The sequence below is a fragment of the Neoarius graeffei genome, chromosome 10, assembly GCF_027579695.1.
Source record: "Neoarius graeffei isolate fNeoGra1 chromosome 10, fNeoGra1.pri, whole genome shotgun sequence".
NCBI classification, from domain to species: domain Eukaryota; kingdom Metazoa; phylum Chordata; class Actinopteri; order Siluriformes; family Ariidae; genus Neoarius; species Neoarius graeffei.
Genome location: NC_083578.1, coordinates 51,762,326 through 51,778,847, shown reverse-complemented (window position 1 = coordinate 51,778,847; position 16,522 = coordinate 51,762,326). Strand labels below are relative to the sequence as shown.

Sequence of the window (16,522 nt, the reverse complement as noted above, 5' to 3'; positions counted from 1 at the left end):
TGGTAGGTTTGCAGTTGTGCCATACTTTTTCCATTTTTGAATGATGGATTGAACAGTGCTTCTTGAGATATTCAGAGCTTGGGATATTTTTTTTATAACCTAACCCTGCTTTAAACTTCTCCAGAACTTTATCCCTGACCTGTCTGGTGAGTTCTTTGGTCTTCATGATGCTGTTTGTTTTTCAGTGTTCTCTAACAAACCACTGAGGCCTTCACAGAACAAGTGTATTTATGCTGAGAGTAAATTATACACAGTAGGACTCTATTAACTAATTAGATTACTTCTGAAGGCAATTGATTGCACTGGAATGTATTTAGAGGTATCAGAGTACAGGGGGCTGAATACTAATGCACACCACATTTTTCAGATTTGTATTTGTTTAAAATTTTGAAGACCGTTTATCATTTTCGTTTCACTTCACAATTATGTGCTACTCTGTGTTGGTCTATCACATAAAATCTCAATAAAAAATGTTTAAGTTCATGGTTGTAAGGTGGAAAAATGTGAAAAAGTTCAAGGGGTATGAATACTTTTTCAAGGCACTGTAGAGTGTTTTGGTAAACTGGGATGTATGGATGCTGTCAGTCCCCACTCACTTGCTCACTCGAGTTTGTAGACAGCGTAGTGGCTGGCTGCTTTATGTCCCGGGGTTCCCTCATGCCTGTGTTACCTTCTGGCTCTCCCCTTTTAGTTATGTTGTCATAGTTAGTTTTGCCGGAGTCCCTGCTTGTGGTGCTTTTGTGGCTGGGGACTGCAGTTGACTTGCTGACTTTAGGACTGCAGTTGACTTGCTGACTTTAGGACTGCAGTTGACTTGCTGACTTTAGGACTGCAGTTGACTTGCTGACTTTAGGGCTGCAGTTGACTTGCTGACTTTAGGGCTGCAGTTGACTAGCTGACTCTGGGACTGTGGTTGTCGTGAACGGTTTTGCGCTCGGGTTTCCGTCAGTGAGGGGTTTATAGCATCAACGAAGCTGACTTTATGTTAGGACTGTTAATGTTAGTCATGTTGTCTGTTGTTGCCCAAATGAGGATGGGTTCCCTTTTGAGTCTGGTTCCTCTCGAGGTTTCTTCCTCATGTCGTCTGAGGGAGTTTTTCTTTGCCACTGTCGCCACAGGCTTGCTCATTGGGGATAGAGTAGGGATAAAATTAGCTCATATTTTAAGTCGTTCAAATTCTGTGAAGCTGCTTTGCGACAATGTTTATTGTTAAAAGCGCCATGCAAATAAACTTGACTTGACAATACTTCCTTTCTATTTAGGACAGTTGTTGAAACAGGATTATTTTCTCATGTTATTTGCCATTTTCACTTTATTCTCACGTATTAACAGTATTTACTGGTCACCTAATTCACTGTTATTTTAGACACAAACAATTCAATTTTGAAGCTTTTTCTTTTTAAAACTATGCAGTGTTTAGTAAATGGGGTAACCTTTAATGTGGTAAACAAATGCAACGAGAAATACAATGTCCAACAGTATTTCTGGCTGCACCATCTTGCCAAATGCTTCAGTGAGAAGATGACTGGACTAGACCCACATTCTGCAAGCAGTTAAAACTCATCTTGCATAGGCATGAATGATTTCATTTTCCAATGCGTACATAATTCATATTTCTGATAAAAGTTGCATTTGTTTGTTACATTGTTTGCCAAGTTATATTTCTCATTGCATTTGTTTACCACTTTAAAGGTTACCCCATTCGCTAAACACTGCATGGGCTTAAAAAGAAAAAGCATCAAAATTGAATCTTTTGTGTCTAAAATGAAATGAATTATGTGACCAATAAATACTGTTAAGACATGTGAGAATGAAGTGAAAATGGAAAATAGCATAAGAAAGTCGTGTTTCAACAATTGTCCTAAATAGAAAGGAAGTATTGTACAGCCTTTGTGTTGGTATAATAGATAGATAGATAGATAGATAGATAGATAGATAGATAGATAGATAGATAGATAGATAGATAGATAGATAGATAGGAAGGAATATACGAAAGAGAAAGATACACTGAATAAAAGAAAAACTGAAATAACTGCTGTAAAAATAATTATAGTCATAAAAGAGCTGTTCAAAAAGAAAAATTATCAGAGACTGGACTGGAGAAGGAAAAAACACTAACAGTGAAGGGGAGCGCTATAAAGATATGTAAGGAATGTGGGTAAAGTTGAGAAAATAAGAGGAGGTAATGAAAGGGAAAAAAGTCAGGAGATACTTTTCTTGGAGCAAATTTGATCATATACGATAGTTTAACACAAACCAAAGACACGCGATGTGAGTGGTAAGATGGCGGCCAGATGGCTTCACTCTGACGAGCCTATGCGCTTTCCAGATTTTTATATGGAGTTCAGCGGCTCATTTTATATATATATATATATATATATATATATATATATATATATATATATATATATATATATATATATTTTTTTTTTTTTCTGAGGCTTATTGTTTTTCTTTGCATTTTTGATGGACTGTTATACCAACTTCAGCTCTGCACTGCCACCTACTGTACCGGAGTACACGGATTGTGATTGACACAAATATTCAGGCAGGGGACACCTGGGGTGGCCCATCAGATTTTTTTTTGCCCCCCCGTTCCTAATAAAGTCACTACATATACACACCCACCCACTGGTGTTAAACACACATGGAATGACCCTTAATCAGAAATGTACAGAACACTACTCATGTCAGGTAAACAATGGGTCAGGTGTGCCAAGAAATTTGGCACACGCTGTTTACCATGGAATTATAATGAGTCATTAATACCTAATACCCTCCCATCCTGTTGATTTAGGACTCATCACCCTATCTGTCAGATATTCTATGTGGAGAATGTCAGTCACTTCCTTCGTCGGGCAGAGTAGTAAGGCAAACGGAGTTGATGCGTACGACAGCGGCGATGATTGGGAGATCGGACTTGGCGATCTGATCATCGACCTCGAAGCCGATTTAGAAAAGGATCGCCGGAAATCGGAGATGAATCGCATTCTGAGCGTAAAAAGCCCTGCGGACGAGCTGCCCTTCGGTGTTGCCGCGGAAAGCGCCAGCGCCGCGTTCGATGGCCTCGTGAGTCCCGCCGCCAGTGTCTGCACCGAGGTGAGGAGATTCAAAGACAAGCGGCGCAATTCCTTCGCGAGCAACGGCGGCGACAAATCGCGGTCGCTCGACCCGCTGCCGCGCGCAGTTCCCAAAGTGTGTATTGCAAAGCGGCGTGAAGCTCAAGGACGCCACGGAGAGGCATTCGGAATGAATTCGAGTGATGCAAGCGCTCCTTGCGCCAAAGGCAAAGAGGGCAAGAGAGGAAAACACCAAGGCAAAGGACTTAAAAAGGAAAAGGACTGTGTGCGGACACGTAAAGAGAAGCACGGCGAAGCGTTTGAATTCGAGAATGCTCGAGCTTTCGGAAGGAACGAAGAGAACGCGTGCTATTGTGCAACCGGAGGAACGGCAGTCATGGACAGGGACGAAATGGACGCAAAGGGGATAAGGGCTAGTGCTTTTGTTGTGGAGGAGGATGGAGGGAGTTGTGAGCGAGAGGCGAACCACAAAACGGTAAGACAGTGTGCGATCCTTGTTAGGATGCTTTCTTTGCACCAAAATCCTCTCGGTCAACATGAATGGCATCCGTTTGTTGATAATCATTGACAAACGTCCGGGTTTACATTTGTGCAGCCTGTCACATCTCATCATCTCATCACAGGCTGTTGATGAGTGTAATCGATCATTCAACCCCGCAGGCTGATATACGGCCAAATATATGATCATTACTGGTGAGAGACATCATAATAAAATATATCTTGAGCAATTTCTATGTGAAATACGCTTCAGGTTTTAAATGAATGTAAAGGTGTGTGTGTGTGTGTGAGAGAGAGAGAGAGAGAGAGAGAGTTACTGCCATGAAGGAGCTCTTATAAGCAAACAGAAGATGCTGTTTGCCAGCCAAGGAGTGATGTGGTCCTTTATTAGTCATCTTCAGTATAGAGATAAATATTGGAAGTAAAACACAAATCCTAGTATTGCTTTATTCATCAAAAGAAAATAAATAAGGGGTTGTTGGTTATAAATACATCACTTCTCACTTCTAGGTATTCAATTGTTGTCAGCCATTTCCTCTGTATTTTGTTAGACATCCCTTTTGATTTTTTTTTTTCATGGCTGTTGCTATTGGAGACCTGAGCATCATCACTCCTTCCTGTTTGGACAAAAGCATTGTGTGTGTGTGTGTTTGATGTGATTTCATATGGTATTTACTGTTTTAATACAGAGAGGAGTGAGAAGCCCTCCCTTGCTTCCTATTGTCCCGCAATGTCTACATTGTTCAGATATTTATCATATGTCCTTTATCAAATTAAATATATTTACACTTGCATATATTTTCATGCATAGTATAAGGAATGATTTTAGTTAAGCATACTGCAATATCCACTGTGCCCCTGCTCTTTTCTCCTCTTATCAGTTAAGTATAAAAACCAGGTCAGTGGGGACCAATACACAAGAGGCTGAAAGAGTTGTTGATTCAAACTACATGGAGCCATGTCAACCAGGAACAAGCGTAAATCTGGAAGGGATTGTGTGGCATGAAACAGAGGAGGGTAAGGACATATGCTTAAGGTACTGGGTTACAGACAATGCTGCATTACTTTAAAGATACCACACAATAGGATAAATTGATTTTGTTGGCCTAATGAGTCATATATAAAATTCCTTTCATATTTCATAAGATAGGTGTCAATAAAATTAGATGGAACAATGTGATTAATTTATGCTGTGGATGTGTAATGATTACATATATGAGGCCAAAGGACTAGTCTTGCCTTGAGCCATAAGCACCATTGAGCTTCATTTACAAAGCAGCTGGGAGACTGAATCACCTACTAAAGTGTTTAAGCATTTGAGGGCAGTGGAGACACTGGTTGCATGTTGATTAAGCAAATTAAAATTTTAGAACACCATCTTAACAACTCTGACTGAGATCAATCACATTGTGAATCCACACAAAATATTATACAGTGGGGCAAAAAAATATTTAGTCAGCCACCAATTGTGCAAGTTCTCCCACTTAAAAAGATGAGAGAGGCCTGTAATTTTCATCATAGGTATACCTCAACTATGAGAGACAAAATGGGGGGAAAGAATCCAGGAAATCACATTGTAGGATTTTTAATGAATTAATTGGTAAATTCCTCGATAAAATAAGTATTTGGTCACCAACAAACAAGCAAGATTTCTGGCTCTCACAGACCTGTAACTTCTTCTTTAAGATGCTCCTCTGTCCTCCACTCGTTACCTGTATTAATGGCACCTGTTTGAACTCGTTATCAGTATAAAAGACACCTGTCCACAACCTCAAACAGTCACACTCCAAACTCCACTATGGCCAAGACCAAAGAGCTGTCAAAGGACACCAGAAACAAAATTGTAGACCTGCACCAGGCTGGGAAGACTGAATCTGCAATAGGTAAGCAGCTTGGTGTGAAGAAATCAACTGTGGGAGCAATTATTAGAAAATGGAAGACATACAAGACCACTGATAATCTCCCTCGATCTGGGGCTCCACGCAAGATCTCACCCCGTGGGGTCAAAATGATCACAAGAACGGTGAGCAAAAATCCCAGAACCACATGGGGGGACCTAGTGAATGACCTGCAGAGAGCTGGTACCAAAGTAACAAAGGCATCAGTAACACATTACGCCGCCAGGGACTCAAATCCTGCAGTGCCAGACGTGTCCCCCTGCTTAAGCCAGTACATGTCCAGGCCCGTCTGAAGTTTGCTAGAGAGCATTTGGATGATCCAGAAGAGGATTGGGAGAATGTCATATGGTCAGATGAAACCAAAATAGAACTTTTTGGTAAAAACTCAACTTGTCGTGTTTGGAGGAGAAAGAATGCTGAGTTGCATCCAAAGAACACCATACCTACTGTGAAGCATGGGGGTGGAAACATCATGCTTTGGGGCTGTTTTTCTGCAAAGGGACCAGGACGACTGATCCGTGTAAAGGAAAGAATGAATGGGGCCATGTATCGTGAGATTTTGAGTGAAAACCTCCTTCCATCAGCAAGGGCATTGAAGATGAAACGTGGCTGGGTCTTTCAGCATGACAATGATCCCAAACACACCGCCTGGGCAACGAAGGAGTGGCTTCGTAAGAAGCATTTCAAGGTCCTGGAGTGGCCTAGCCAGTCTCCAGATCTCAACCCCATAGAAAATCTTTGGAGGGAGTTGAAAGTCCGTGTTGCCCAGCGACAGCCCCAAAACATCACTGCTCTAGAGGAGATCTGCATGGAGGAATGGGCCAAAATACCAGCAACAGTGTGTGAAAACCTTGTGAAGACTTACAGAAAACGTTTGACCTCTGTCATTGCCAACAAAGGGTATATAACAAAGTATTGAAATGAACTTTTGTTATTGACCAAATACTTATTTTCCACCATAATTTGCAAATAAATTCTTTAAAAATCAGACAATGTGATTTTCTGGATTTTTTTTTCTCATTTTGTCTCTCATAGTTGAGGTATACCTATGATGAAAATTACAGGCCTCTCTCATCTTTTTAAGTGGGAGAACTTGCACAATTGGTGACTGACTACTTTTTTGCCCCACTGTACAAGAAATTGCTTATATCGAAATGTGAAGAAAATAAGTCAGGATATAGAAATAAGATATACGGTACAAAGTTGTTGTCATGGTTACATTAAATATGTCATGTAATGACAGTATTTTCTGTGGGAGTTTTTTTTTTTTCAATTTGATGGAGAAAGGACACTTAAGGCATATCATAATTATGCTTTATTATGCAGAACTGTTTGTATTTTTTGGACATTTATGTAAGCTATTTATGACTCATAGCTGGTTATTATTTCTGTCTGATTGCTTGACTTCAGGGGTGCTTGTTGTGAATGTCACATGGAGAAAAAGGACCTATGTTGGAACTCTCTTAGACTGTACCAAGCATGACTGGGCTCCCCCTCGGTAACACTTCAATATTTTTATATATTCAAACAGATGAAATCTCTGATATACTACTCTTTCTGCCTAGTTTAAAGTTAAATAAATATGTTTGGTATGGTTTTAATGATTAATGCAAATATTCTCATATTTCATTTTTATTCACTAGGTTTTGTGAGTCTCCAATGAGTGATTCTGAAATGACATGTGGGCGTGGACGAGGTAAACGGATGAGATTGGCAGTATCCGATCAGCCTGTGACAGAACCTGGTCTCTCCAAAATAAGAGGACTGACACATAAGAGACGTGGCGTTGGCATAGGCAACAAAGGGAGACGAGGAAGTCTGAACTTTAGTACCTGTAGGACCCCTGCATACTTTTCAGTAGAGGACATGAAATCAAGTTCACTTATGTGTGGCAAAAGGATAAGCAAAGCTCCACCTGATCTCGATTTGACCTTAGTTTCTGAGGACATTAGGAATGGAAATGGGAAAAGAATTCGCACCAAATCTAGGAGTGCTCCATCTACTCCACAGGGGAAATCTGATCCAGTGTTTTTGGACCAAGTTTGTGCCTCACCAATGCTAATTGACTGTCCACACCCTAACTGCAACAAGAAATACAAGCATATTAATGGGCTTCGCTATCACCAATCGCATGCACACTTGGACAGCAACAGCAAACAAGAGTTTGAAGCAGAGAGTGAGGACCGGCTTTCTGATTATGACGAATCGCTCAGCAACATGCCCGTTGACTCCAGTGAAAATGTTGATATTATTTCCAAGAAGCCACGAACCATTTATAAGCTTAATTCTGCTGGATCTTTAAAGAACAGAAAGTTACTACTCACCAGTGATCATAGTCCCACAACAAACTCCAAGCAACGAAGGATAGGAATGATAGGAAAAGAGGGACCCACTGATGACTTAAACAACCTGCCGCTTATTTCAAACATGTCTGTAGTCCTTGAGAACTGCCTTATAACAGATCGTAACTCATCTATAGAGATGCCCAAGCTTGAAGCTGAGGGTGTCATTGATAAGAGGGAAGCTAAAAAGGAAAATGGAATTGCTGAAAGGTGCTCAGCCAAAACTAGGACCAACAGGTTTATTGTTACTACCCCTGCACCTCCAAAGCTTATTGCTATTCCTACATTTCCTAGTAAAGTCACAGATGGCTCCTCTCATCAATCTTCACCATCTGTTACTCTCACAAAGACTAAGAATCTTTCACTGAAACCCATCAAGCCAAAACTGGATATTGTTGCACAAGTTAATATGACAAATGCAGCCATAGTGGTAAGCAAGGAAAATAGGAGAAAGGAGAAACACAGGCTAAAGGATAGAAATTATAAAGATTCAAGAAGTCCAAAAGCTGATCCTACTTTCATAAAAGCAGATGACATAAAAAGTATAGGAAAGGACTTACCGGTCAGCTTGTTAAAAGAGCATCTGAGCAAACAGGATGTTGTTAACGGTCTCAGTGAAACTCAAGAAAGTCGAATGGCAAGTATCAGAGCTGAAGCTGACAAGGTATACACTTTTACTGACAATGCACCTAGTCCCTCTATTGGGAGCTCTGCAAGAATGGACTCGGGCACACTTTCAAATTGTGACAGTAGTACCACCAAGACCAACAGTCCAGCATACTCAGACATATCAGATGTGGCAGACGATGGTGGATTAAATTCTAGATCAAGGAGAAACTCAGCTCCTGATTCCAATCTGAATGGAAATATCAATCCCAAGATTACGTCTGTCACTACAGCCCTGGGAAAAGAAACTCAGGCATCAAGTCACAGTCATGGATATGAATCTTATGGTATTCCAGGATACATGCATTCTGGACAAGGAAACTCTGCTGCTTTCCTAAAGGTTTCAACATCTTATACTAGAACTAAGGAGGATATTCGAGAGTTCAGTGAGGATCTGAAAACCTCTGAATCAAGTGCTGATACCAGCTCACAATCACACTTTCAATTAGCTATGACACAATCACAGACTGCTTTAGCCCAGTCCTTGTACTATGGACAGTACACTCGTAATGCTCCTATAGACCAGAAGGTTTTGATTGTTCCAAACAGTCACAGGCAGCAGAATGAGACATGCTGTGATGATGTGCAATGTGGCAAACATAGCAGAGTTCAAGCTAGACGTGTACCTGAGCAGAAAGAACGAACAAAAGAGGATACAAAACAGATGTTAACATCTTCTGTGGCCATTCATAAGGGAACAAACTCTGTTAAAATCAGCTGTGCAAAACCTGGTTTCATCTATGTAGAATTGGATAAACAGTTATCTCTTCAGCAGCCCCAGTTGAAATCTTCTGTTATGTCAATAACAAAAGACCAGGGGCTTAACAAGGAGTCTGAAGACTTCAACTCTGAATGTCAAAATACAAAAACAAATGTGGATACAAATATAACATATCTAAATGTAAGTCTCTGACATTACTACACATTTTCTGAAAACATGCTTGTAAAATATTTCCAGAACTGTCTTTGATTTAGGTGTAACATTTCATAGAATTTAACATTTATGTGTCATGCAATAAGTATAATATTGTACCTTGAGGAGCCTAAGTGATCTTGATATAACTAATATTGAATTCAAATTCTCAGATTTGCCCATTTACTGTATCCTTTAAAATTAACAATCACTACTATTGTATGACAGTGGACTTCCTATTGTAGATGTTTGATTGCGTTGGTTGTAAAACCCTAAACTGTTTGACGGTAGATGTTCCTCTGGGTTTAGGCTTCAGAATCACAGTCCTGGAGCCATTCATTTCAGTCCAAATATGTGAAGCAGCAAAATCAAGAGGTAAACAAGGTCTCTCAGGAAATAGGCCCAGACAAAGGGCAAGACTGGCATGTGCCTCCTGAGCCACAGCCCAGACTGGAGTCTGAGCTTCAAAATGTACATTATGAGACAGCTTCTGAGGACATCGAGGAGAGTACCAGAGCAGAGGTGGAAAAGATGCCGAGTGAAACCTCTGAAAACCTGCAGAGCACAAGAGTGGCTGTGTCATCTTCTCAACAATCTTTCATCCAGTACCAGCACTCTTACCCATACCTACATCTGTGTGAGACAAATAACACATCATTTAGTGTGATGTCACCAGCATTAGTGCACAACTATCCAGGTAATGTTGGATAGAGTTCTTAAAAAATTATCTTTATATGTGGTTCTTTTATTCTGAACAACAGTCATTCAGTAAGTTTTATGCTTGCTAGGTTTCCATTACCCTATGTATGGGAAGACACCTGAGAGGGAGGATTCAAGTGGGATGCAGCACAACAAAACAGTTTCTGACTGCACAGACATTGAGCTGCTGCCACATCACAGCCATCCATACCATGGAAAATGTCCTGTGGTGAGTGTCTTCTGAAAGTTTCTAATCACACAACCTATGTTGTTATGTTGATTGATTTGAGATTTCATCCAGTTTTTATTTTTATTTTTCACCTCCTTCAGCCTGGGGAGCCAGGAGGTACTGAACAGGAGGACAGGGACACAGAGCACGAGAGAGAAACTGTTCCATTTGCTCACCACCTTCACACACATCATCACACTCATCTGGGCATGAGTTACTCTCTTGTGTCGGGGCAGTATGACCAATTTCAAGGTGAAAAGAAAAGCTAAACAAACTATCTGTACCAGTTTATATTTATTTAAAAAAAAACAACATAAAAGCTGGTTGCTTGGTATGAAAATGAGGATCTTCACTCTAATTCTGTGGTTTAACCATCTTTGAAGGTCTGAGTACAGTAGCCATGTGTGGCAGTCAGCAAGTGGCAACCACACAGACCACTTCCTGTGGTATGTATGGCCTTATTGCTTGACTGGAAATAGCTGCTGTCTGTTTAGTAAGTGTTTTGTGAATACTGATTATTCATTTTACAATTGCAGAGAGTGATGGGAAGATGTGAGTTCAAACTACATGTTCCTGGCTCACACAAGGATTCATAGACATCAATTCCATGGTGTTATTCATTGCCTCCATGTGAGGCTACTTTCATTTTTTAATGAATGAATGTAACATTAGAGGTACAATGCAGTGCTATTAATATTATGAAATACTGTATAGGTATGTAATGGCATTACCCTAGTGAGATAAGGATTTGTAAAATAGGCTGTTTGCTTTTTGGGTGCCTGTCATAAACGACAAACATGTAAAACTTTCTGTAATTACTCTGCCTGTAAATGACATCTAGCTGGTAGAATGTACATGTATTGTTGTGTATCATGATATTGAATGTATTTGATATTTTATAACCTCTATGTGCTAAAGGATGATTTGCAGTAGACTACAAGTGACTGTACAGTGGATCTGTCCGCATTAACCTATTAACATGAAATTGCTGTGGCCATAGCCATTAATAGACTGTATTGTGTTCAGTGAAAAGAGTTACTCAACATGTCTCAGTGCCATATAGTACTATTGTGATGTACATTTTGTACATAGTTTAACAAGCAATCAGTACTAACTTACAGTATGTACAGTTGTTTTCGGTGCAATGTATGGTTGTCTATCCAATCTCACCTACATGGATAAAGTTGTACCCTTAATTACTTGAATCGTGCTGCATCACCTAAATACGTTTACAAGCACATCTTTGGAAATATATGTCAGTGTTGTAGTTTGGTTCATCCTTTCAGTCATGAGGTTTTACTTAATGGCAACTATACTGTACCATGAAATTATGTTGCTTTTTTATACTGTTTTTGCCTTAACACGTTTGTCAACCCAAATAAAGGTAAACATTGTTTGTAGATTTCTTCATTACTTATGCTGCATTTACACTGGCCACAGATACAACCCTGATTCCAAAAAAGTTGGGACAAAGTACAAATTGTAAATAAAAATGGAATGCAATGATGTGGAAGTTTCAAAATTCCATATTTTATTCAGAATAGAACATAGATGACATATCAAATGTTTAAACTGATAAAATGTATCATTTAAAGAGAAAAATTATGTGATTTTAAATTTCATGACAACACCACATCTCAAAAAAGTTGGGACAAGGCCATGTTTCCCACTGTGAGACATCCCCTTTTCTCTTTACAACAGTCTGTAAACGTCTGGGGACTGAGGAGACAAGTTGCTCAAATTTAGGGATAGGAATGTTAGCCCATTCTTGTCTAATGTAGGATTCTAGTTGCTCAACTGTCTTAGGTCTTTTTTGTCGTATCTTCCGTTTTATGATGTGCCAAATGTTTTCTATGGGTGAAAGATCTGGACTGCAGGCTGGCCAGTTCAGTACCCGGACCCTTCTTCTACGCAGCCATGATGCTGTAATTGATGCAGTATGTGGTTTGGCATTGTCATGTTGGAAAATGCAAGGTTTTCCCTGAAAGAGATGTCGTCTGGATGGGAGCATGTGTTGCTCTAGAACCTGGATATACCTTTCAGCATTGATGGTGTCTTTCCAGATGTGTAAGCTGCCCATGCCACACGCACTAATACAACCCCATACCATCAGAGATGCAGGCTTCTGAACTGAGCGCTGATAACAACTTGGGTCGTCCTTCTCCTCTTTAGTCCGAATGACACGGTGTCCCTGATTTCCATAAAGAACTTCAAATTTTGATTCGTCTGACCACAGAACAGTTTTCCACTTTGCCACAGTCCATTTTAAATGAGCCTTAGCCCAGAGAAGACGTCTGCGCTTCTGGATCATGTTTAGATACGGCTTCTTCTTTGAACTATCGAATTTTAGCTGGCAACGGCAGATGGCACGGTGAATTGTGTTCACTGATAATGTTCTCTGGAAATATTCCTGAGCCCATTTTGTGATTTCCAATACAGAAGCATGCCTGTATGTGATGCAGTGCCATCTAAGGGCCCGAAGATCACGGGCATCCAGTATGGTTTTCCGGCTTTGACCCTTACGTACAGAGATTCTTCCAGATTTTCTGAATCTTTTGATGATATTATGCACTGTAGATGATGATGTGTTCAAACTCTTTGCAATTTTACACTGTTGAACTCCTTTCTGATATTGCTCCACTATTTGTCTGCGCAGAATTAGGGGGATTGGTGATCCTCTTCCCATCTTTACTTCTGAGAGCCGCTGCCACTCCAAGATGCTCTTTTTATACCCAGTCATGTTAATGACCTATTGCCAATTGACCTAATGAGTTGCAATTTGGTCCTCCAGCTGTTCCTTTTTTGTACCTTTAACTTTTCCAGCCTCTTATTGCCCCTGTCCCAACTTTTTTGAGATGTGTTGTTATGAAATTTCAAATGAGCCAATATTTCAAAATGTCTCACTTTCGACATTTGATATGTTGTCTGTGTTCTATTGTGAATACAATATCAGTTTTTGAGATTTGTAAATTATTGCATTCCGTTTTTATTTACAATTTGTACTTTGTCCCAACTTTTTTGGAATCAGGGTTGTAGATACACATACTTAACACACATTTTGTGTATAGTTCATCTGCATGTACAGTAAAGCGTGTGCATTTCACATTACACAGTTGTATACAATGTTATACTCCAATAGCAATAAAATAGAATGCATAGTAGTAGGTGTAGGCTGTGATATTTACAATTATATTGAAAAAGAATGATGTAATGTGTAAGATAAATGCAACTGTTAGGATTTTTATGGATAGAGTACAAGGGAATATTCTGATATCCCTTTTGTTTTAAGATATGCCTTGCTGTTGTTTCAGAACAAGTGGTGCCAAAAAAATTAAACAAATGATCTGCAAGCAAAATATTAAGCATTGTCAGCTTCAAGTTTAAGTTTTAAATGGGACATGCCATTCACTTTTCAATTATGTAACAATTATTCACCAAAGGCAAAATGAATATCGGTGAATAATAACTGAGACGAAGTAGAGGTTATTATTCACCAATATTCACTGAGCCTGAGGCGGATAATTATTTTAGTATAAATACAAGTACACAGGTGATTATTAAAAATAATAATAAAAAAATCATATTTCAAAAAAAAATATATTTCAAACTTCAAAAGCAGCATGCAAATGTAATAATGGCGTGGCACAAACTTGTGTCACTTGTCTTTGTCAACTCACATAAAATACTTTGTTTTGAAATAGATAAAATAAATCACAATTCCACCTTACCTTTGAATAGTTTTAGACCAAATTTCGTAGCTTCTTTAATGCTTTTAGGAACAGCATTTTCTTTCATAATTTGTAATTCTTCCTCACGGTGACAAAGTGACTGGCCGCCATTTTGTTGAGTTGCTCAAGGTGATGATTGAGAAATAGTCTGAATTTCTCAACTAATCAGCACGCGTGATTTTCTATAATCACCCGTGTATTTATATTAATATAACTTATTCCCTGAGATGCTTTTGTAATGTTTGCAAGTTTTTTTAATTGAAAAAAGCAAACAAACAAACACAAACGCCTTGGTTCTTTTTCTCATGCTATTTTAGCATGGTATCACATCCCTATAGGATAAGACAGGCTGATTTTGCGGCTGTGCTTTTAAATATTAAATATGTAAATGTATTCACTCTGATTGCGTAAGATATTTAAAGGAGCACTCTATCATCCACACCCACACTGAATGGAATTTCAGCTGTTTCCAGAGAGCAAGATCATTTGGCTCAGCTCATCAAAAAGAGCCTACTCTTTCAACTCCCCAATGACTCTTTTCTCTCTGAAACTGGATACGCTGTATTTGCAATATTTTGACCAATTATATATATATATATATATATATACAGTGGTGCTTGAAAGTTTGTGAACCCTTTAGAATTTTCTCTATTTCTGCATAAATATGACCTAAAACATCATCAGATTTTCACACAAGTCCTAAAAGTAGATAAAGAGAACCCAGTTAAACAAATGAGACAAAAATATTATACTTGGTCATTTATTTATTGAGGAAAATGATCCAATATTACATATCTGTGAGTGGCAAAAGTATGTGAACCTCTAGGATTAGCAGTTAATTTGAAGGTGAAATTAGAGTCAGGTGTTTTCAATCAATGGGACGACAATCAGGTGTGAGTGGGCACCCTGTTTTATTTAAAGAACAGGGATCTATCAAAGTCTGATCTTCACAACACATGTTTGTGGAAGTGTATCATGGCACGAACAAAGGAGATTTTTGAGGACCTCAGAAAAAGCGTTGTTGATGCTCATCAGACTGGAAAAGGTTACAAAACCATCTCTAAAGAGTTTGGACTCCACCAATCTACAGTCAGACAGATTGTGTACAAATGGAGGAAATAGAAGGCCATTGTTACCCTCCCCAGGAGTGGTCGACCAGCAAAGATCACTCCAAAAGCAAGGCGTGTAATAGTTGGCGAGGTCACAAAAGACCCCAAGGTAACTTCTAAGCAACTGAAGGCCTCTCTCACATTGGCTAATGTTAAGGTTCATGAGTCCACCATCAGGAGAACACTGAACAACAATGGTGTGCATGGCAGGGTTGCAAGGAGAAAGCCACTGCTCTCCAAAAAGAACATTGCTGTTCATCTGCAGTTTGCAAAAGATCACGTGGACAAGCCAGAAGGTTATTGGAAAAATGTTTTGTGGACGGATGAGACCGAAATAGAACTTTTTGGTTTAAATGAGAAGCGTTCTGTTTGGAGAAAGGAAAGCACTGCATTCCAGCATCAGAACCTTATCCCATCTGTGAAACATGGTGGTGGCAGTATCATGGTTTGGGCCTGTTTTGCTGCATCTGGGCCAGGACAACTTGCCATCATTGATGGAACAATGAATTCTGAATTATACCAGCGAATTCTAAAGGAAAATGTCATGACATCTGTCCATGAAGTGAATCTCAAGAGAAGGTGGGTCATGCAGCAAGACAACAACCCTAAGCACACAAGTCGTTCTACCAAAGAATGGTTAAAGAGGGATAAAGTTAATGTTTTGGAATGGCCAAGTCAAAGTCCTGACCTTAATCCAATGAAAATGTTGTGGGAGGACCTGAAGTGAGCAGTTCATGTGAGGAAACCCACCAACATCCCAGAGCTGAAGCTGTTCTGTACGGAGGAATGGGCTAAAATTCCTCCAAGCCGGTGTGCAGGACTGATCAACAGTTACCACAAACATTTAGTTGCAGTTAATGCTGCACAAGGGGGTCACACCAGATACTGAAAGCAAAGGTTCACATACTTTTGCCACTCACAGATATGTAATATTGGATAATTTTCCTCAATAAATAAATGACCAAGTATAATATTTTTGTCTCATTTGTTTAACTGGGTTCTCTTTATCAACTTTAAGGACTTGTGTGAAAATCTGATGACGTTTTAGGTCATATTTATGCAGAAATATAGAAAATTCTAAGGGGTTCACAAACTTTCAAGCACCACTGTGTATATATATATATATATATATATATATATATATATATATATATATATATATAATTTTAAACAGCAATGCATTGTGTGTGCTTTCACAAATACAGAATTATTAATGTTTTGGTCCCTGTTGCATTTGCTGAAAATACAAATGTATTTAGTGAGGCAACTATTAGGATAATTAAAAAATTCCTTAAAGTTTAGCACAGATGTGTACTAAAAGAATAAAAGGCTCTCACATGGGAGTCATCTCTCAACATTC

At 39.2% G+C, this 16,522-nt stretch overlaps 1 protein-coding gene across 1 annotated transcript; it reads left to right on the top strand.

The window, feature by feature from the left end:
* Positions 1-2,826: 2,826 nt before the first annotated feature.
* znf608 (zinc finger protein 608) lies at positions 2,827-11,003 on the top strand. The gene is made up of 9 exons (XM_060930798.1): positions 2,827-3,555; positions 4,460-4,595; positions 6,887-6,974; positions 7,120-9,385; positions 9,707-10,094; positions 10,186-10,325; positions 10,427-10,577; positions 10,709-10,771; positions 10,862-11,003. Exons 1-9 carry the CDS (start codon positions 2,827-2,829, stop codon positions 10,879-10,881), a joined length of 3,981 nt encoding a protein of 1,326 aa, XP_060786781.1. The 3' UTR covers positions 10,882-11,003.
* The last annotated feature ends 5,519 nt before the right edge of the window (positions 11,004-16,522 follow it).

What these genes read in the sequence shown, in the direction of transcription:
- znf608 (XM_060930798.1), top strand. Translation starts at nt 2,827, where the DNA reads ATGTGGAGAATGTCAGTCACTTCCTTCGTCGGGCAGAGTAGTAAGGCA. An exon ending in CATGACTGGGCTCCCCCTCG is followed by an intron (nt 6,975 to 7,119) that starts GTAACACTTCAA and finishes TTTATTCACTAG; the next exon opens with GTTTTGTGAGTCTCCAATGA. An exon ending in ACCATGGAAAATGTCCTGTG is followed by an intron (nt 10,326 to 10,426) that starts GTGAGTGTCTTC and finishes CACCTCCTTCAG; the next exon opens with CCTGGGGAGCCAGGAGGTAC.